We start from the raw sequence: 22,951 nt of genomic DNA on the forward strand, positions 1-22,951 counted from the left end.
ACGGTCAACTGTAAGTGCTGTTATTGTCAAGTGTAAACGTCTAGGAGCAACAACGGCTCAGTCGCGAAGTGGTAGGCCACACAAGCTCAGAGAATGAGCTGAGTGCTGAGCTGAGTGCTGAAGATCCTAAAAATTGTCTCTCCTCGGTTGCAACACTATCGAGTTCCACACTGCCTCTGGAAGCAACATCAGCACAATAACTGTTTGTTGGGAGCTTCATGAAATGGGTTTCCATGGCAGAGCAGTCGCACACAAGCCTAAGATCACCATGCGCAATGCCAAGCGTTGGCTGGAGTGGTGTAAAGCTCATCGCCTTTGGATTCTGGAGCAGTGGAAACGCGTTCTCTGGAGTGATGAATCATGCTTCACCATCTGGCAGTCAGACAGACGAATCTGAGTTTGGAGGATGCCAGGAGAACGCTACCTGCCCCAATGCGCCGACTGTAAAGTTTAGTGGAGGAGGAATAATAGTCTGGGGCTGTTTTTCATGGTTTGGGCCCCTTAGTTCCAGTGAAGGGAAATCTTAACGCTACAGCATACAATGACATTCTAGACAATTCTGTGCTTCCAACTTTGTGGCAACAGTTTGGGGAAGGCCCTTTCCTGTTTCAGCATGAAAATGCCCCCGTGCACAAAGCAAGGTCCGTAAAGAAATGGTTTGTCGAGATCGGTGTGGAAGAACTTGACTGGCCTGCACAGAGCCCTCACCTCAACCCCATTGAAACATTTGGGATGAATTGGAACACCGACTGTGAGCCAGGCCTAATCTCCCAACATCAGTGCCCGACCTCACTAATGTTCTTGTCTGAATGGAAGTAAGTACCCGGCAGCAATGTTCCAACATCTAGTGGAAAGCCTTCCCAGAAGAGTGGAGGCTGTTATATCAAAAAAGTGGGGACCAACTCCATATTAATGCCAATGAGTTTGGAATGAAATGTTCGACAAGCAGCTGTCCACATACTTTACTACTGCCTTGCCTCAGTAGTATTTGAACACAATATACACCATGTGTATATTGTGTTCAAATACTACTGAGGCAAGGTACCTGTGAGCAGTTTCAAAGAATCACTATTTTCAGATTTAGTCTCTTATATTTACAGTTCAAAATGTTTAACAATTGTAATCAATATGACTAAATAGTCAAGCATTGGGTTGATGCTCTTCAGGGGTTTTGCTTCCTGTGCAGGCCTCCTCTTGTATAAATGTTTTTCCCAGTGATTTCAGCTTTATTTGACACGACCACTGTGGTGCTGAAATCTCAGATTGCTGCTATTTGCCTGTTGTTTACATCAGAGTTGTTGTGGACTGAGTCACGACAGCACTCTTTGCTGTGGCCCCCGAAATTATATGTATCACTCCTATTACATTTTTCTAAAATGTCTAACTTATACAGTGCCTTCAGAAAGTACTCAGACCCCTTCACCTTTTTCACATTTTGTTACATTACAGCCTTATTCTAAAATTTATGAAATCATTTTTTTCTCATCAATCTACACACAATACCCCATAATGATAAAGCAAAAACAGTTTCTTTTTAAACATTTTGCAAATTTAAATAAAAAATGTATATATATATAAAAACAACTGAATTATTACATTTACATAAGTGTTCAAACTTGGCTGTGTGCTTAGGGATGTTGTCCTGCCGGAAGGTGAACCTTCGCCCCAGTCTGAGGCCATGAGCGCTCTGGAGCAGGCTTTCATCAAGTATCTCTCAGTACTTTGCTCTGTTCATCTTTGCCCTGATCCTGACTAGTCTCCCAGTCCCTCCCGCTGAAAAACATCCCCACAGTATGATGCTGCCACCATCATGCTTCACCGCAGGGATGGTGCCAGGTTTCCTCCAGATGTGAGGCTTGGCATTCAGGCAAAAGTGTTCAATCTTGGTTTCATCAGACCAGAGAATCTTGTTTCTCATCGTCTGAGAGTGTTTAGGTGCCTTTGGCAAACTCCAAGCGGGCTGTCATGTGTCTTTTACTGAGGAGTGGCTTCTGTCTGACCACTCTACCATAAAGGCCTGATTGGTGGAGTGCTGCAGAGATGCTTTTCCTTCTGGAAGCTTCTCCCATCTCCACAGAGGAACTCTAGAGCTCTGTCAGAGTGACCATCAGGTTCTTGGTCACCTCCCTGACCAAGGCCCTTCTCACCTGATTGCTCAGCATCTTCAATGCTGCACACATTTTTTGATACCCTTCCCCAGACCTGTGCCTCGACACAATCCTGTCTCGGAGCGCTACGGACAACTCCTGTAGCGCTCAATTCCTGTCAACTGTGGGACATTATATAGACAGGTGTGTGCCTTTCCAAATCATGTCCAATCATTTGAATTCACCACAGGTGTTTTATTTTTAACCACCGTTTTTTATTTTAAATACATTTTCTAAAAATAAACTGTTTTCGCTTTGTCATTATGTGGTATAGATTGCTGAGGATTTAATTTTTAAAATACATTTTAGAATAAGGCTGTAATGTAACAATGTGGAAAAAGTCAAGGGGTCTGAATACTTTCTGAAGGCACTGTATATCATGACCCATGGCTAATGAGAAACTGAAAGCATGATTATGAATGACAATATCCCATGAGTTAATCTTTCTTCCTCTGATCAGTGTTTGACCTATGACAGATGAACAGATTATGGTGTGTGGCAGTGTGTGTGGTAAGTCCAGTCCACCACCTTCCCCTATGTGGGAGTAGTAGGTGCTGCTGAGTCACATTGTGCTCTCAGCATTCACAAAGGACAGTGCATTCCCAAAGTAAGTGACACTAACCCACCTCATCCCTCTTCATCCCACTCACACACTGTCTGTCACAGTCTATTCAGTCACTGAAAGGTTACAGAGCCCAGTGTAACTTAGTGTAGATCAGTAGTGTGTTGATCTGAATAGAGCAGGGTAAGACAACTCTAATCATGAAGTACCTGTTCATCAGTTAATGTCACTGGGTTTGTTTATCCTAGCCTGTAATCTGTAAAGCACTTTGTGACAACTGTTCATGTAAAACATTTAAATAAAAGGGCTTTATAAAATACATTTGATTTGTAGATTGAGTGCAGAGTTTGTCTGGTTTTCTGAGTCTAAATCAGTCGCTGAGGTTGGCACACGTGTGAGAAGTTAAAGCAGGAATCCCTGAGGAATTCGATCAGAATCACCCATCGCTAGAGTGATGGTGTGTTTGGAATAGTCCCCAGGGTTGTCACTAGTTACCACAGCCTCAAATTCTAAATCGGTGGACTCCAATCAAGTTGTAGAAACATCACAAGGATGATCAATGGAAACAGGATGCACCTGAGCTCAATATCAAGTCTCATCACAAAGGGTCTGAATACTTATGTAAATAATGTATTTCTGTTCTTTTCTAAAAACCTTTTTGGCTTTGTCATTATGGGGTATTGTATGTAGATTGCTGAGGAAAAAATAGATATTTTATCCATTTTAGAATGTCTGTAACTTAACAAAATGTGGAAACAGTCATGGGGTCTGAATACTTTCCAAAGGCACTGTAGTAGAAATTCATGAGAAAAAATGGCCTAGTTTTTTGGTCTTAATTTAAGGTTAGGCATAAGGTTAGCAGTGTGGTTAAGGTTAGATTTAAAATCAGATTTTAAGAAGAGAAATTGTAGAAATAGGCGAGTTTAGCCATGATTATGACTATGTGGCTGTGGTAACTAGAGTGACGACCAGTTCCCAGAGCTGTTTTAATGAGAGTGGAAGATGTGAGGAAGTGGACTACCAAGAACGTGATTCAGTTCATTTTTAGTTGAGTAATCCTTTTTTTCAATCTCCTCGCCCAACCCCTCATCTTGTTTCTGCTCTATTCCCCTCCCTCTCTCCTGTCTGCTTTTACTCTCACGTGTCTGGGAGTGTGACTGTCACTGAACGTGTGTCACGGTTTAACACAGACACACCGAGAAAATATATACAGATATACATACGTACCCACACACACAGTATAATTTATGCAGTTACTTCCCACCTGATGTTGGGAGGGGACTGGTGAAACAAAGAGGATCGTGGACACGTTTCAGAGAATATCTCTCACAAATGTGTCTTCTTCACATCCATCACTGTCCTCTCCAATAATATGACTCTACCTCCGAGTGCAGATGAGGCGAGGTCGTGATGTACAGTACCGGTCTGAAAATAGCCTGGTTTTTCTGGAAGAGAACTTAATGAGAGCGCCCTTTAACAACTCACTGGCTGAACTGCTGTGATCTACTGCACTGTAAATTCCTCTCTACATCCAAAGAGAAGAAATGTATTTTTGTTCGGTTGTATCCCACCTCACCTCTCTACTAATCTAATAAATAGAATAAGTAAACTTGTAACAGAAAGTGTTTCATATAAACAGTGCTTATTTTGAGATTCCAGAAATGACTCATTCAGACACAGCAGTAGCATCGGCTTCCTTTGGTGAGTGCTGCCCTCTACTGAGCAATAAAGTTATTACAAATTAGTGGTACAGCCTGAATCAAAGCCCATACGTAAAAAGGTGTACTAGCAAAACACAACTATAAATTCTACAAAAAAATATTGAGTCCAATGTAAGGATGCTAAACTTGTTGTAGTCCAGAGACTATTAGGCTCATTGCAAAAGTATTTGTAGAATATAGTGAAACTCCAGCCCGGAATCATATTCAGTGTGGATTCCAGGATAGAAAAACTGTGCTTTTCAAAACAGTAGAGGAAGATGAAATTAAGTCAGAGGTTTCTTTGACTGTAAGACAATAGCTATTGATATCCTAGCCAATATGTTTTCAATGTCTCGAACTCCAGCGTTGACTTTACTATAATTTGCTAACATTTTCCTATAATTTTTCCATGGGCTACCAGCATTCACGGAGAGATGGGCTATTCACTTCGTGTCCTCAGAACACACACTACTCTACTGACAGGCTGATATGAGGCTTTATCTCTTCTCTTTTCTCCAGCAGTTTCTCCTCTTTACTGATGTTCTGCTGAACCTCCTGGTGATTTTCTGGTGACCCCTCTTTGTTGTAGCGCCTGTTCTCCTCAGGGTACGTCACGGCCGACAGAGGCAGTCTGTGTATGGCTCTGGATTCAGTGGTGATGAGGAGGAAGGTGAGGGTAGACAGGCAGAAAGGCCAGGTGCATGCTGGTAGCCCAAACTGAAAACAACAGGTGATATGGTAGAAGTAGAGTTAGAGATTGTATCAAGCATCTCAGAATAATAATTATTATTTACCTATCATTTCTGTCTTTTACCTGGCACTCCTACTCAAAGATGCTTGATACATACGACCCTAGGTATTGTTGATTGTCTACTGGGTGATGTAACAGACTCACTGACACTTCAGAAAATTGCCCTGGAACTGCAGCTAATTATGGTATAGGGTCGGCTGCTTGTACTGCATTATGTAACCAAAAGCTTTCAACATAACAGGAACCGGAAGACTAACCAATCAAAAGATATTCACTCTTTATAGGCTGAAATTCATTTTTGTTTGACAAGTACAGCACATTCAAATTAGTGGCAGCAGTACATTAGATGTTGACCAAGAATGAAATAAAAATGTAAGTACTTACTATGGACATCAGATTTGAAATGGCCAAACCCATGTACGCACAGAAAAAGGCTGAAAGTAGAAAAACAACAACTGGCTTCATTGAATGGGTGTTCATGAAGTAGACTGCTTGTCTGACAGCATTGAGTAAGGTGAAGGTGCTGTTTCTGAACCTACCACAGGTAATAGCCAGTAGATGACTCTGCCATGTCAGTGCATAGAACACCCCTCCAATAGCGATGCAGGACAGACAACTGTTGTAGCCCCACAGTCCTGAGTAGATGTCCTCATGAGGAGCAGCCAGAACAAGACCTACATCGAACAGGACATACAATAGAGCTAGGTCCAGATTTCCCTGCCCATGTGATTTGACCATGAAAAGCTCTGGGCCCTAGTACCTAGTTCAACTCCTGGCCCCAATTATAGCCTGTGAATAAAGAATTGCCAATATATGGCTTACATCTACATTATTTTGCTTCACGATGATGCACAACAAATCAGCTTGGGATATGTTGAATTTAACTTCAAAATTGACTAAAGAACATGAAAACAATAGCATACTTCCGATGTTTCTAATTCGGTGTACATAAAGTAATGTTCACAACTGTTATGCTCCCCAGTTATTTTTTGAGACGCACTCTTAAGACAGTTTTTTAAAGAAGTACAGCTCCTGTTGTGTTCTGTGATGCAATTTATACCACTCTCGGTTATATCTCTAAAGAGCATGTCCATTGGTATTGTTAATGAGTATAGCCATTAAAACCAAACGTGTTTTGTATCCCAATCAGTATTTCCACAGTATGTGCTGGGATTAGAGGTCAGGTGTACACAATTCTCTGAGAGGAAGTCTCTTACCGGACACTACACCAACAATAGAGCCCAGTACAGCGTGCATGCAGATGGTTGGGGAGGAAAGCAGCAGGGCTATGATGAAGATTCCTCCTGTCCAGGGGCAGTCACAGCCGTACACCTGACCCACGCCAACTGGCACCGCCATCAAGAGCTGCACCAGGAAGTAACCAACAAGCAGGCTATCACCAACAACTGATCCTGGATAAGATCTATTTCCCTTCCTCACTTTGGGTTAGGATTGGGAGTAAGGTAATCTGATCCTAGATCTGTCACTTCTACCTCATGGTAGCTAACACCACAAGCTACCATAATCCTACATCCACTCAATACACTTTAGTTAGAAATCTAATTTCCTGCTCTTGGAAAGTTCAGTGAAATTGTTTCTTTGGACTATATCTGTGAGGATTATGTGTTTGACCTATTTTTGTTTCTTAGTTGTTGAAGTGACAGAATCATCTAGAATATGTTGGAGAGGTTGTTTAGAAACACACAAGGTTACAGTGTTGTGACTCGGAGGCTGTCCTAATATGGACACCGTACAGGGTACTGTCCTACCTGAGGTATGCTTCGTTCTGCCAAGGTGGTGTTCAGATGGAGGGAGGACTTTGGCTGCACTAGCACCTGGGGAAAGCAGAAACTGAGGGTATTAGGATATTGGGAGGTGTGTGTGCGCGTGCGTGCGTGTACGTGAGTGTGTGTGTGTGGTATGTAAGAGTGTGTGAGTGCATATGTACACTACCGTTCAAAAGTGTGGGCTCATTTACAAATGTCCTTGTTTTTGAAAGAAAATCAAAAAGAATATTGTCCATTAAAATAACAAAATTGATCAGAAATGCAGTGTAGACATTGTTAATGTTGTAAATGACTATTGTAGCTGGAAACGGCAGATTTATTTTTGTTTAAATGGAATATCTACACAGGCGTACAGAGGCCCATTATCAGCAACCATCACTCCTGTGTTCCAATGGCACATTGTGTTAGCTAATCCAAGTTTATAAATTTATAAAGGCTATTGATCATTAGAAAATCCTTTTGCAATTATGTTAACACAGCTGAAAACTGTTGTCCTGATTAAAGAAGCAATAAAACTGGCCTTTAGACTACCTGGAGCATCAGCATTTGTGGGTTCGATTACAGACTCAAAATGGCTAGAAACAAAGTCCTTTCTTCTGAAACTCGTCAGTCTATTCTTGTTCTGAGAAATGAAGGCTATTCCATGCGAGAAATTGTCAAGAAACTGAAGATCTTGTACAACGCTGTGTACTACTCCCTTCACAGAACTGCGCAAACTGTCTCTAACTAGAATAGAAAGAGTGGGAGGCCCCGGTGCAGAACTGAGCAAGAGGACAAGTACATTGGAGTGTCTAGTTTGAGAAACGGACGCCTCACAAGTCCTCAACTGGCAGCTTCATTAAATAGTACCCGCAAAACATCCGTCTCAACGTCAACAGTGACGAGGCGACTCCAGGATGCTGGCCTTCAAGGCAGAGTTCCTCTGTCCAGTGTCTGTGTTCTTCTGCCCATCTTTAATCTTTTCTTTTTATTGGCCAGTCTGAGATATGGCTTTTTTGCAACTCTGCCTAGAAAGCCAAAATCCTGGAGTCGCCTCTTCACTGTTGACGTTGAGACTGGTGTTTTGCGGGTACTATTTAATAAAAGTGCCAGTTGAGGATGTGAGGCATATGTTTCTCAAACTAGACGCTCTAATGTACTTGTCCTCTTGCTCAGTGGTGCACCGAGGCCTCCCACTCTTTCTATTCTGGTTAGAGACAGTTTGTGCTTTTCTGTGGAAGTCATACGAGATCTTCAGTTTCTTGGCAATTTCTCACATGGAATAGCCTTCATTTCTCAGAACAAGAATAGACTGATGAGTTTCAGATGATCAATTAGCCTTTTTAAATGATAAACTTGGATTAGCTAACGCCTATGTAGATATTCCATTTTTTATTTTTTATAAATCTGCCGTTTTCAGCTACAATAGTCATTTACAACATTAACAATGTCTACACTGTATTTCTGATCAATTTTATGTTATTGTAATGGACAATTCTTTTTTGATTTTCTTTCAAAACAAGGGCATTTGTAAGTGACCCCAAACTTTTGAACGGTAGTGTACCTCTGTGTGTACGTGAGTATATTTTGGGCCTACCTCTGGAAAGTAGGGGTGGTTAGACCCCATGGCAGCCATGTGCAAACACACAAGGATGTTGAATGGTAGAGTGAACACAGGGAGGTCCCATTTGCTGAACACTGAGCCCAGGGCACTGGAGACTATGGGACTGCACAGGAACAGGAAGTGAAGAACACACAACAAGAAGCTTGAAATATGATCATAATCAGGTAGAGGAAAAAAGGAAATGGAGGGTTGGATCATTATTTAGAAGTTAGGGTGTTTTAGTTTAATTCAATTTTAGCGTTGTTTCAGCTGGCTGTGAACACATTGGACAATAGTGCATACAGTGTTTTTAAGGAGACATACAAAACAGGTCTGCTGAAACTTTTGAGGTCTACATGGATATACCTGGCTACCATACTCTGCACTGGAGCCTGCACTGGGGCATTATCTGAGCAGAAACCTGCCTATTGCTGCTTTCATACTTCCACTTGACATTGTGTCTGGGATGTTTTTAGACTACTGCCAAACTTTAACTCCACTTGGTTTAGCCTACTTGGATTAACTCTCTTTGACTCTCCCGTGGCCCGGTGTAAGCGCTTGCCTCCCTCCCATCTTCCACCGGCCTGTACTGGAAACGACAGTCGTGGCCAAAAGTTGAGAATGACACAAATATACATTTTCACGAAGTCTGCTGCCTCAGTTTGTATGATGGCAATTTACATATATTACAGAATGTTATGAAGAGTGATCAGATGAATTGCAATTAATTGCAAAGTCCCTCGTTGCCATGCAAATGAACTGAATCCCCCCAAAACATGTCCACTGCATTTCAGCCCTGCCACAAAAGGACCAGCTGACATGTCAGTGATTCTATCATTAAAACAGGTGTGAGTGTTGACGAGGACAAGGCCGGAGATCACTCTGTCATGCTGATTGAGTTTGAATAACAGACTGGAAGCTTCAAAAGGAGGGTGGTGCTTGGAATCATTGTTCTTCCTCTGTCAACCATGGTTACCTGCAAGGAAATACGTGCCGTCATCATTGCGTTGCACAAAAAGGGCTTCACAGGCATGGATATTGCCTCCAGTAAGATTTCACCTAAATCAACCATTTATCGGATCATCAAGAACTTCAAGGAGAGAAGTTCAATTGTTGTGAAGAAGGCTTCAAGGCACCCAAGAAAGACCAGCAAGCGCCAGGACCGTCTCCTAAAGATGATTCAGCTGCGGGAACGGGGCACCACCAGTACAGAGCTTGCTCAGGAATAGCAGCAGGCAGGAGTGAGTGCATCTGCACGCACAGTGAGGCGAAGACTTTTGGAGGATGGCCTGGTGTCAAGAAGGGCAGCAAAGAAGCCCCTTCTCTCCAGGAAAAACATCAGGGACTGACTGATATTCTGCAAAAGGTACAGGGATTGGACTGCCGAGGACTGGGGTCAAGTCATTTTCCCTGATGAATCCCCTTTCCGATTGTTTGGAGCATCCGGAAAAAAGCTTGTCCGGAGAAGACGAGGTGAGCGCTACCATCAGTCCTGTGTCATGCCAACAGTAAAGCATCCTGAGACCATTCATGTGTGGGGTTGCTTCTCAGCTAAGGGAGTGGGCTCACTCACAATTTTGCCTAAGAACACAGCCATGAATAAAGAATGGTATAAACACATCCTCTGAGAGCAACTTCTCCCAACCATCCAGGAACAGTTTGCTGACGAACAATGCCTTTTCCAGCATGATGGAGCACCTTGCCATAAGTCAAAAGTGATAACTAAGTGGCTCGGGGAACAAAACATCGATATTTTGGGTCCATGGCCAGGAAACTCCCCAGACCTTAATCCCATTGAGAACTTGTGGTCAATCCTCAAGAGGCGGGTGGACAAACAAAAACCCACAAATTCTGACAAACTACAAGCATTGATTATGCAAGAATGGGCTGCCATCAGTCAGGATGTGGCCCAGAAGTTAGTTGACAGCATACCAGGGCATCTAAAGACACTGAGGCAGCAAACTTAATATTTGTGTCATTCTCAAAACTTTTGGCCATGACTGTCCATCCCTTCCAATGTGCTTCTCTCCTGGCTATCATACTGGTAACATGGCCTCCGTTGCGTTATTGTTTTGATTGGTCCCAGCATTTAATGGCATTGAGTACAGGGGCTTGCGAAAGTTTTCAACCCCTTGGCATTTTTCCTATTTTGTTGCCTTACAATCTGGAATTAAAATATATTTTTTGGGGGAGTGTGTATGATTTGATTTACACAACATGTCTACCACTTTGAAGATGCAAAGTATTTTTCATTTTGAAACAAACAAGAAATAAGACAAAAAAACAGAATACTTGAGCTTGCATAACTATTCACCCCCCAAAGTCAATACTTTGTAGAGCCACCTTTTGCAGAAATTACAGCTGCAAGTCTCTTGGGGTAGGTCTCGATAAGCTTGACACATTTAGCCACTGGGATTTTTTCCCATTCTTCAAGGCAAAACTGCTCCAGCTCCTTCAAGCTGGATGGGTTCCGCTGGTGTAGAGCGATCTTTAAGTCATACCACAGATTCTCAAATGGATTGAGGTCTGGGCTTTGACTAGGCCATTCCAAGGCATTTAAAAATATGTTTCCTTTTAAACCACTCGAGTGTTGCTTTAGCAGTATGCTTAGGGTCCTTGTCCTGCTGGAAGGTGAACCTCCGTCCCAGTCTAAAATCTCTGGAAGCCTGAAACAGGTTTCCCTCAGAAATGTCCCTGTATTTAGCGCCATCCATCATTCCTTCAATTCTGAACAGTTTCCCAGTCCCTGCCGATGAAAAACATCCCCACAGCATGATGCTGCCACCACCATGCTTCACTGTGGATATGGTGTTCTTGGGTGAGGAGAGGTGTTGGGTTTGCCCCAGACATAGCATTTTCCTTGATTGCCAAAAAGCAACATTTTTGTTTCATCTGACCAGTGTACATTCTTCCATATGTTTGGGGAGTCTCCCACATGCCTTTTGGCCAAACGTGTTTGCTTATTTTTTTCTTTAAGCAATGGCTTTTTTTCTGGCCACTCTTTTATAAAGCCCAGCTCTGTGGAGTGAACAGCTTAAAGTGGTCCTATGGACAGATACTCCAATCTCCGCTGTGGAGCTTTGCAGCTCCTTCAGGGTTATCTTTGGTCTGTTTGTTGCCTCTCTGATTAACGCCTTCCTTGCCTGGTCTATGAGTTTGTGGACGGCCCTCTCTTGGCAGGTTTGTTGTGGTGCCATATTCTTTCCATTTTTTAATTGATGTATTTAATGGTGCTCCTTGCGATGTTCAAAGTTTCAGATATTTTTTTTATAACCCAACCTTGATCTGTTCTTCTCCACAACTTTGTCCCTGACCTGTTTGGAGAGTTCCTTGGTCTTGGTGGGGCCCCTTGCCTAATGGTGTTGTAGACTCTGGGGCCTTTCAGAACAGGTGTGTATATATACTGAGATCATGTGGCATTTAGATTGCACACAAGTGGACTTTATTTAACTAATTATGTGACTTCTGAAGGTAATACCTTTCCCCTTTTTCCTCTCTCTACTCTACCGATGTGACTATTGAAAATCGCTTTGTTAACATAGAGAGTCTGGGAACATCAAAAGGTGGGAAACGGAACCGTATTTCGGTAATCCATCCAGTTGAAAATATGTGTTGGTACTTAATGAATATGATGTCAGATCAGTTGGTGTCTGAGACATTATTACTGATGATAGGACGACAAACTGTATCTTGGAACGTCTACACATTCTAGTTATCATCATATTCACATGGAATTGTGCAATTTAAATGTTTAAATATGAAACTATTTGTGAAAAGATGAAATGTAATTTTAGCTTCTAAATGAGAGAATTGGTTTTCATGAGTGAACTATGCTCAATTCAGTGGCCCCGCCCATGTGAACAGACATTGGTTGTAAACTATGAAACACGGCCCTCTCTCCCAACCCTATATAAGCCCCTTTACAAAAATGTAACTTTCTGTTCGAAGGAAGTGAGGACAAGATCACCAACAAAACCAAGCCAACCTCAGCGTGAGTTCTGGTTGATCGACAAGAACCTAACAAAATTAGCATTGAATTTCAACGTGAAGATGACGATCAACACACCGAAAGGATGAATTTCGACTATACCAGCCAGAATATAGCATGAGCTTAAAGTATGGCAACTTGGTATGAACTTTGAACTCTTATTCACTAAAGAAGTGATACCTCCAAGCCAATGCGTTAGCAACCGCAGCTCTAAACGTGGGCTAGGAGAGGACAGACAGAGTATCCATTCTACCACGCTCCAGTTAACTACTAGACATTCGTCAGAGGACAAGAGATCCATGCTGGACAACTTCTCTCTATGACCAATCTACCAAAGCGCAGCTCAGAGTAAAAATGTATTGCATTTTCCTTTTTAAAATGGCCGTTTATTTAGAATGCATAAGATTCTGTATTTACGATAGCATAGCTGCCTACGGCCCGATAGAGAGACAAAAAAAATGAGCAGCTTACTTCATAACCTGGACATCATCATGATCTGGGCTATGCAGACAAATCCAGACATTCTGGTATTGGCTGAAACTTGGATCTATGGGGAGTTTGTGTTCAGCGATGACAGACAGGGTAGAGTCGGTGGAGTGGCCATTCTTATTAAAAATGATTTATTTGTCTCCTAACTGAAAACCATTTTCCTTGCCCAAAAATGTTAGCTACCATCTTTAAGAGACTGTGTCTGTGCCTCGAACTAGGTTGGGCAAAACTAAACATGGCGGTGTTCGCCTTAGCAATCTCACTAGGATAAAGACCACCTCCATTCCTGTCATTACTGAAAGAGATCATGATACCTCACATCTCAAAATAGGGCTACTTAATGTTAGATCCCTTACTTCAAAGGCAATTATAGTCAATGAACTAATCACTGATCATAATCTTGATGTGATTGGCCTGACTGAAACATGGCTTAAGCCTGATGAATTTACTGTGTTAAATGAGGCCTCACCTCCTGGCTACACTAGTGACCATATCCCCCGTGCATCCCGCAAAGGCGGAGGTGTTGTTAACATTTACGATACAAATTTCAATTTACAAAAAAAAAAGACGTTTTCGTCTTTTGAGCTTCTAGTCATGAAATCTATGCAGCCTACTCAATCACTTTTTATAGCTACCGTTTACAGGCCTCCTGGGCCATATACAGCGTTTCTCACTGAGTTCCCTGAATTCCTATCGGACCTTGTAGTCATAGCAGATAATATTCTAATCTTTGGTGACTTTAATATTCACATGGAAAAGTCCACAGACCCACTCCAAAAGGCTTTCGGAGCCATCATCGACTCAGTGGGTTTTGTCCAACATGTCTCTGGACCCACTCACTGTCACAGTCATACTCTCGACCTAGTTTTGTCCCATGGAATAAATGTTGTGGATCTTAATGTTTTTCCTCATAATCCTGGACTGTCAGACCACCATTTTATTACGTTTGCAATTGCAACAAATAATCTGTTCAGACCCCAACCAAGGACTATCAAAAGTCGTGCTATAAATTCACAGACAACACAAAGATTCCTTGATGCCCTTCCAGACTCCCTCTGCCTACCCAAGGACGCCAGAGGACAAAAATCAGTTAACCACCTAACTGAGGATCTCAATTTAACCTTGCGCAATACCCTAGATGCAGTTGCACCCCTAAAAACTAAAAACATTTCTCATAAGAAACTAGCTTCCTGGTACACAGAAAATACCCAAGCTCTGAAGCAAGCTTCCAGAAAATTGGAACGGAAATGGCGCCACACCAAACTGGAAGTCTTCCGACTAGCTTGGAAAGACGGTACCGTGCAGTACCGAAGAGTCCTTACTGCTGCTCGATCATCCTATTTTTCTAACTTAATTGAGGAAAATAAGAACAATCCGAAATTCCTTTTTGATACTGTCGCAAAGCTAACTAAAAAGCAGCATTCCCCAAGAGAAGATGAAGCAGTGATAAATTCATGAACTTCTTTGAGGAAAAGATTATGATTATTAGAAAGCAAATTACGGACTCCTCTTTAAACCTGCGTATTCCTCCAAACCTCAGTTGTCCTGAGTCTGCACAACTCTGCCAGGACCTAGGATCAAGAGAGACGCTCAAGTGTTTTAGTACTATATCTCTTGACACAATGATGAAAATAATCATGGCCTCTAAACCTTCAAGCTGCATACTGGACCCTATTCCAACTAAACTACTGAAAGAGCTGCTTCCTGTGCTTGGCCCTCCTATGTTGAACATAATAAACGGCTCTCTATCCACTGGATGTGTACCAAACTCACTAAAAGTGGCAGTAATAAAGCCTCTCTTGAAAAAGCCAAACCTTGACCCAGAAAATATAAAAAACTATCGGCCTATATCGAATCTTCCATTCCTCTCAAAAATTTTAGAGAAGGCTGTTGCGCAGCAACTCACTGCCTTCCTGAAGACAAACAATGTATACGAAATGCTTCAGTCTGGTTTTAGACCCCATCATAGCACTGAGATGGCACTTGTGAAGGTGGTAAATGACATTTTAATGGCATCGGACCGAGGCTCTGCATCTGTCCTCGTGCTCCTAGAACTTAGTGCTGCTTTTGATACCATCGATCACCACATTCTTTTGGAGAGATTGGAAACCCAAATTGGTCTACATGGACATGTTCTGGCCTGGCTTAGATCTTATCTGTCGGAAAGATATCAGTTTGTCTCTGTGAATGGTTTGTCCTCTGACAAATCAACTGTAAATTTCGGTGTTCCTCAAGGTTCCGTTTTAGGACCACTATTGTTTTCACTATACATTTTACCTCTTGGGGATGTTATTCGAAAACATAATGTTAACTTTCACTGCTATGCGGATGACACACAGCTGTACATTTCAATGAAACATGGTGAAGCCCCAAAATTGCCCTCGCTAGAAGCATGTGTTTCAGACATAAGGAAGTGGATGGCTGCAAACTTTCTACTATTAAACTCGGACAAAACAGAGATGCTTGTTCTAGGTCCCAAGAAACAAAGAGATCTTCTGTTGAATCTGACAATTAATCTTAATGGTTGTACAGTCGTCTCAAATAAAACTGTGAAGGACCTCGGCGTTACTCTGGACCCTGATCTCTCTTTTGAAGAACATATCAAGACCATTTCGAGGACAGCTTTTTTCCATCTACGTAATATTGCAAAAATCAGAAACTTTCTGTCCAAAAATGATGCAGAAAAATTAATCCATGCTTTTGTCACTTCTAGGTTAGACTACTGCAATGCTCTACTTTCCGGCTACCCGGATAAAGCACTAAATAAACTTCAGTGCTAAATACGGCTGCTAGAATCCTGACTAGAACCAAAAAATTTGATCATATTACTCCAGTGCTAGCCTCTCTACACTGGCTTCCTGTCAAAGCAAGGGCTGATTTCAAGGTTTTACTGCTAACCTACAAAGCATTACATGGGCTTGCTCCTACCGATCTCTCTGATTTGGTCCTGCCGTACATACCTACACGTACGCTACGGTCACAAGACGCAGGCCTCCTAATTGTCCCTAGAATTTCTAAGCAAACAGCTGGAGGCAGGGCTTTCTCCTATAGAGCTCCATTTTTATGGAACGGTCTGCCTACCCATGTCAGAGACGCAAACTCGGTCTCAACCTTTATGTCTTTACTGAAGACTCATCTCTTCAGTGGGTCATATGATTGAGTGTAGTCTGGCCCAGGAGTGGGAAGGTGAACGGAAAGGCTCTGGAGCAACGAACCGCCCTTGCTGTCTCTGCCTGGCCGGTTCCCCTCTTTCCACTGGGATTCTCTGCCTCTAACCCTATTACAGGGGCTGAGTCACTGGCTTACTTGGGGCTCTCTCATGCCGTTCCTGCAGGGGGTGCGTCACCTGAGTGGGTTGATTCACTGTTGTGGTCATCCTGTCTGGGGTGCCCCCCCCCTTGGGTTGTGCCGTGGCGGAGATCTTTGTGGGCTATACTCAGCCTTGTCTCAGGATGGTAAGTTGGTGGTTGAAGATATCCCTCTAGTGGTGTGGGGGCTGTGCTTTGGCAAAGTGGGTGGGGTTATATCCTTCCTGTTTGGCCCTGTCCGGGGGTGTCCTCGGATGGGGCCACAGTGTCTCCTGACCCCTCCTGTCTCAGCCTCCAGTATTTATGCTGCAGTAGTTTGTGTCGGGGGGCTAGGGTCAGTTTGTTATATCTGGAGTACTTCTCCTGTCCTATTCGGTGTCCTGTGTGAATCGAAGTGTGCGTTCTCTATTTCTCTCTCTCGGAGGACCTGAGCCCTAGGACCATGCCCCAGGACTACCTGACATGATGACTCCTTGCTATCCCCAGTCCACCTGGCCATGCTGCTGCTCCAGTTTCAACTGACCTGAGCCCTAGGACCATGCCCCAGGACTACCTGACATGATGACTCCTTGCTGTCCCCAGTCCACCTGGCCATGCTGCTGCTCCAGTTTCAACTGTTCTGCCCTACTATTATTTGACCATGCTGGTCATTTATGAACATTTGAACATCTTGGCCATGTTCTGTTATAATCTCCACCCGGCACAGCCAGAAGAGGACTGGCCACCCCACATATGCTCTCTCTAATTCTCTCTTTCTTTCTCTCTCTCGGAGGACCTGAGCCCTAGGACCGTGCCCCAGGACTACCTGACATGATGACTCCTTGCTGTCCCCAGTCCACCTGACTGTGCTGCTGCTCCAGTTTCAACTGTTCTGCCTTATTATTATTGGACCATGTTGGTCATTTATGAACATTTGAACATCTTGGCCATGTTCTGTTATAATCTCCACCCGGCACAGCCAGAAGAGGACTGGCCACCCCACATAGCCTGGTTCCTCTCTAGGTTTCTTCCTAGGTTTTGGCCTTTCTAGGGAGCTTTTCCTAGCCACCGTGCTTCTACACCTGCATTGCTTGCTGTTTGGGGTTTTAGGCTGGGTTTCTGTACAGCACTTTGAGATATCAGCTGATGTACGAAGGGCTATATAAATAAATTTGATTTGATTTAAGGCTTTGAGTGGGGAAACATGTATCTGTAACTGTTATAGGGGTCTACCGTCTTTAGTCTTATTTTATTCAATCAGAAGTTATTTTCCTGGGTGTCTTTGCCCAAGACATTAGTGACCATTGCCCAGTTGTTTGTGTTAAAGATGTGAGAATACAAAAATCTGAAGCCTCATTTCATCACAAAGAGGAACTTGAAAAACTTTAGTGAACAGGCTCTTTTTTAAATATTTTAGTGACCTTGATTTGTATTTCAGCTATCTTTGAACCTGAATTAGCTATGAGACATTTAGCAGATGTCTTCAATAACCATGCTCCCTTCAAAACATTAAGGGTTAAAGGTAGATTGAATGTCTGGTACACTCCGGAATTATCAGAAGTCATTCATGAAAGAGATGATGCTTGGGTCAAGGCCAGGAACACAGGCTTTCAGTGTCTTGTACCAGCATCTTGCCTGAGATGCAGTGTCTTAGACCACTGCGCCACTATGAAGCCAGCTGCCCCAATGTGTCGGAGGAAACACCGTACACCTGACAACCATGTCAGCATGCATGCATGCGCCCAGCCAGCCACAGGAGTCGCTAGAGCGCGATGGGACAAGGACATCCCGGCAGGGCCAAACCCTCCCCTAACCTGACAGAGCCTGGACTCGAACCAGGATCTCTAGTGGCACAGCTAGCACTGTGACGCCGTATCTTAGACCACTGCGCCACTCGGGAGGCCCTGCATTTAATTTTAAAATGCACCATATTGCTGGAACAAAATTCTACATACATTTCATCTTGATTTTCTGGTGTCATTCAGGAAATGTAAAGTATTGATTCAAGATTTATTTGTGGAGGTGATTTGTGATGTTTTATCTATCTATATATCTCTATATAGTGTTGAATTGTGTTTAGTAAATAAAGATAGACATGGTTTAAAAAGTACAGGTATGTGTAGGTGGCTTGACTTACAGTACCCTGTCCCATACCCAGGGTAAGTTGTCCAAAAAAAAGTGGGCTCCTGGCACAAGCTGCATTTTCAAAACTGGAATGTTTACATGAATTTGGATTATTTCCAGGCATAAACAACACCGGAAATATATGTAGATATCTTTGTTAGAATACTATATTTCCCTTGACGGAGTGATGCTGAATATTTTTTTAATATATATATTTTTAAATGTCTCAACTTACCCCACTCTCCCCTACATTGATTAAAATACTGAGAACATTCTTACTGTAACATACCATAACATGGACATGAACATATTAGGGAGCAGAAGCCACCAGTACCAGTCCCCTTTGGCCGAGAATACAGACATCAGCATTCCAACCAGGGTCCCATTGTAGCCATATAAACCAGCAGATATGGCACCCCTGAAGCACAGACAACAAACAAATCAGAAAAGACACAGCTACAAAGAAATACAATGATATTGAGAAATGTTAGGTGCAAAAAAGACCAAGTGAGTGGGAGGGAAAGCAAGGTATTGCGAGAAATGATACATCTGGTGTGAGTTTCAGACTGAGACAAGCAGACTTCCCCACGCCAACCTCAGTTTGCAGAGCATATTCAAGATGACAACTCCCGAGGGGTATACTACAAACCAGGATCTCTGAGTTAGCAAGCTAACTTTGATAAACATCTGGTTCATTAAGAAATCTATACTTAGATATTTTTTGGTTGTTGTGTTAATTAGACCATGCCCATTTCAAGCTTACCCTTCTAAAAAAGCAAAAGACTAACTAATTGACCCTGCTTTGCAGCATAGCCCTCTGGCTGTGTGAGACTTTTGTCCAGGGATATTTATATTCGGCCTAATTGGAAGTAGATTACTGGTCTTGCCATAGACTTACATGTTTTGTCTAATCAGGAGTGCAGACAGTGTGGAAGCGAGGGATCCTAGCAGTCCGTTCAGGCCCCACCAGGGGTTCTGCAGCACCAGGCCAAACGTGATGAGCAGTCCACTGAGGGGGTTGTTGACAAACATGACCTGGGCCACCCCACGTAGGACCCAGTCCACCACCTGGACCACCACAATCTGCCCTGCAGCAGAGCAACAGAGAAAGACAGACAGGCAGTCATTGATTGACCATTATATCCACTCTCTGAATCAGTCTCTGATTAGAGGGTAAGGATGAAAACCTGGCTCACGTTCAGTGAGGAGTAAATGTTGGAAACAGCGTAAAACAGGGAGGGACTACCTAAACGTGTCTAATAAGAACACAGATTTACATTTCCCTCAGCAAAGGTTTTGCTACAGTGTGCCTTACTTAACATGACACAGCAGTGCAGGGGACTTTAAGGCCCAGATTTTTATATATTTATTTGATCATATATTGAACATATCTTACTTTTGATCCATTCTCCATACACACGCATGTCCCCAGTAAGCAGCTTGAGTGCTCTGGAGAGATGGGATGTAAGAGTAGCCCCTTTCTCTACAGACCTCGCCTCCTTCTCCATCGCTGGGGTCATCATTAGTGGCTTCAATTCATGCAGGGCAGCTATAATAATATACAGATAACATTCAATAATTAAATGTATCATATCATTACAGTATCTGGCCTAGGCCCAGACTGAGGTTCAGAATGTTCCTAAACAATGTTCTAAGTTCTCTGGATATGCTGTCATGACCATATTGTTGATTTAATAACTCCACAGTGGAGTGATAAAAGCTAAACTCCAAACAATTGCAATGTGATACCTTTGGACAGAAATGTTTTTAAGATACTGTGCTGCTATGCCATCTGGTTTGCAGTAAATTATTTGGTTTTGGGTGGATATCTGGAGCATGCTAACAGGGGTCCTACCTACCACTCCCACTGCCTGACTTCAACAATGCTAGCGAATGCTATTCAATAGATACTTCAAATCCACAGTTTGGGTCATTGGCTCTCTGGGTCCATAAACTACATTCAGGGTCAGGAATGTGAAACCCTGAACTAACACACCCAAGTCAAATAAGCAACGAATCATGGTACAATCTAGTCAAGAGTTGGCCAACCGTGTTCTATGTTTCCATAAGATGAGGAGTCTTTGATCTAGATGGGCAAACCTTTTAACATAGCATTTACCAGATGCATTGATCATGACACAAGTTACACAAAATATCTCTCAACTCTATTACCATCAAAATACTTATTAGAATCAGCATTCCATATACGTAAAAGCAAATTACGTTTTGAAAAGTCCCATGAACTCCATAAACTAGATTAGCTAGTTAGACAGAAAATAGTAAACACATAAAAAAAGTCCACATACAGCAGCGTTTCCCAAACTCTCTAATGTTTTTGTCCTAGCACGACACAGGTGATTCAAACAAATCAAAGCTTAATGATGAGTTTACCATTTGCATCAGCTGTGTAGTTCTAGGGCAAAACCAAAATGTGCACCACTTGGGGTTCCCAGGATTGAGTTTGGAAAACTCTGACATACATAATAGTTATGGGTATGTTGTTTTTAATTCTAAATCAGTTGTTACCTGTGATATATGAGCCAGGAATAGAAGTGTCCAGATCTCCATGAACAGCGACGCCTGTAATACCCGTAGTTTACTTTAGAGACAGTCGTGTGTCAACAACTCCTCCCCTCTACCCTCCCTCACACGTGCTATTCATAAAAAAAAAAACACACCACCTAACACACACACACACACACACAGCTATGTCCTGTTATTCCATGTCGAGGTCAGTTTTATTCCTGCTGGATCTTAAATTAGCATAATTCTTTTTAGGTCCTCAGTCAGAGGTTTGACCCCGTTCCCACTCCGTCTGGTGCACATAACTAATACTGCCCAATTTACTATAAGTTGCATTATCAAATGCTTTGCACATAAAAACATATGTACAGTGAAAAACACTTTCCACAAGAAATATATCCTAGTGTGGCAAAGCTTTAAAAGGGGGGCATGACTTAGCAATTATTACTTAGCCAGTATTACTGAACTCAAAGCCAAATTGAAAGAATCATTATGTTAACCCCTCAAGGAAACCAACCCCTCCTGTTCCAGTATGTAAGGTACAGTAAGGTTATTCAGCACATAAACAGACATAGTTTAACTAACTTAATCATTCATTACACAACAACAGGAAATGGAAATAGTTCTCCCCAACTCACACTCTGTACGATAATCTAGAGGTAAAACACATAAAACAGCCCAATTATGATATAATTATTATATTATCGGTTCATACTGTAACATGCATTCTCACCAACTCTGAGTTAGTCAAGGATCTGACAAAAATCATCTTTAAAGCCAATCCATGAGTGAATACAGAAAACCTAGAAATCCAGCAATTTGGTTGGATTTGTTTTTATTTGCGATACCCTGCATATAGGAAAATAACATGTAATCTAATTATTCTTACAATCAACTCAGAGACTCTTTGAACAAAATAAATCCAATTACCGTAAGTATTCAATGCCTCAAGAAAGATCCATTAACTCAGCGTCCCACTACTCTTCTGAGTGTCCTGTTTAAATCAGCAGCTCAGGGACTAGTAGCCTACTCTCCCGTTCAGATCTTCTAGGAATCTTATTTAATTATATGCCCTGCTTTCCTACTCTCTCCACTCTCATGCCATTCTCTTTCCCCCTCTCGCTGTCCACTCCCCTCTCCCTGTCCTCGCCCCTTTCCCCTCTCCTCTCCCCTCTCCATGTCCTCTCCCCTTTCCCCTCTCCCCTCTCACTCCCCTCTCCCTGTCCTCTCCCCTTTCCCCTCTCCCTGTCCTCTCCCCTCTCCCTGTCCCTTGTTTGGCTACATTCTCTCCCCTGTCTCTCACCACCTTCTCTCCTTACCTTTACCCTGCATTTGGGAGACTTTCCTTCCATGCAGCTAATCAGGGATCAGAATCCAGAATTATTCTAAATCACCTCCGGTTTATTACTACCCCAGTGTGGTGGGCTTTCCTTCGAAACACTTTCAATAGCAGATTCCCAAAGAGTTTAACATAATTACAGTATAGAGATGAGGAATTTACCACCATCTTTGGTTAAGGCCGGTCAGGTTTTTTCCTGTACATGTGACCTGAACAATAACATCTCTGGACTCCGGTATAAACAGAACGGTGAATGGATTTTTTTAGGTCGTGATTATAATTTCTGATTGACTTATTAAACAAAACAAATTTCGCTGACTCATGACGCTTTGAGGACAATACAGTGCCACTGACACGGCCTGCAACGAAAACATGCGGACTCTCCTTCACTGCAGCCGAGGTGAGTAAGACATTTGAAAGTGTTAACCCTCGCAAGGCTGCAGGCCCAGACGGCATCCCCAGCCGCGCCCTCAGAGCATGCGCAGACCAGCTGGCCGGTGTGTTTACGGACATATTCAATCAATCCCTATACCAGTCTGCTGTTCCCACATGCTTCAAGAGGGCCACCATTGTTCCTGTTCCCAAGAAAGCTAACGTAACTGAGCTAAACGACTACCGCCCCGTAGCACTCACTTCCGTCATCATGAAGTGCTTTGAGAGACTAGTCAAGGA

General features: G+C 42.8%; 1 protein-coding gene across 1 annotated transcript; it reads right to left on the reverse strand.

Annotated features, from left to right (window-relative positions):
• Window positions 1-1,034: 1,034 nt before the first annotated feature.
• LOC115120289 (urea transporter 2-like) lies at window positions 1,035-22,049 on the reverse strand. Its single transcript, XM_029649205.2, has 11 exons — window positions 21,871-22,049; window positions 20,944-20,997; window positions 19,814-19,966; window positions 19,316-19,505; window positions 18,707-18,835; window positions 8,524-8,653; window positions 6,930-6,995; window positions 6,378-6,525; window positions 5,700-5,834; window positions 5,545-5,594; window positions 1,035-5,126 (listed from the first exon to the last, which is right to left on the reverse strand). Exons 3-11 carry the CDS (start codon window positions 19,938-19,940, stop codon window positions 4,878-4,880), a joined length of 1,224 nt encoding a protein of 407 aa, XP_029505065.1. The 5' UTR covers window positions 19,941-19,966; window positions 20,944-20,997; window positions 21,871-22,049; the 3' UTR covers window positions 1,035-4,877.
• Window positions 22,050-22,951: the final 902 nt, after the last annotated feature.

The sequence above is a fragment of the Oncorhynchus nerka genome, linkage group LG4 (assembly GCF_034236695.1).
Source record: "Oncorhynchus nerka isolate Pitt River linkage group LG4, Oner_Uvic_2.0, whole genome shotgun sequence".
In the NCBI taxonomy this organism is placed as follows: Eukaryota; Metazoa; Chordata; class Actinopteri; order Salmoniformes; family Salmonidae; genus Oncorhynchus; species Oncorhynchus nerka.

Excerpts from the sequence above, each read along its gene's own strand:
- LOC115120289 (XM_029649205.2), bottom strand. The coding sequence starts at position 19,940 with ATGATGACCCCAGCGATGGAGAAGGAGGCGAGGTCTGTAGAGAAAGGG. Across the intron at positions 19,506-19,813 it reads GTATGGAGAATGGATCAAAA|GGCAGATTGTGGTGGTCCAG; the intron begins GTAAGATATGTT and ends GCTCTGCTGCAG. Across the intron at positions 8,654-18,706 it reads ATGTTCATGTCCATGTTATG|TCCCATAGTCTCCAGTGCCC; the intron begins GTATGTTACAGT and ends GTTCCTGTGCAG.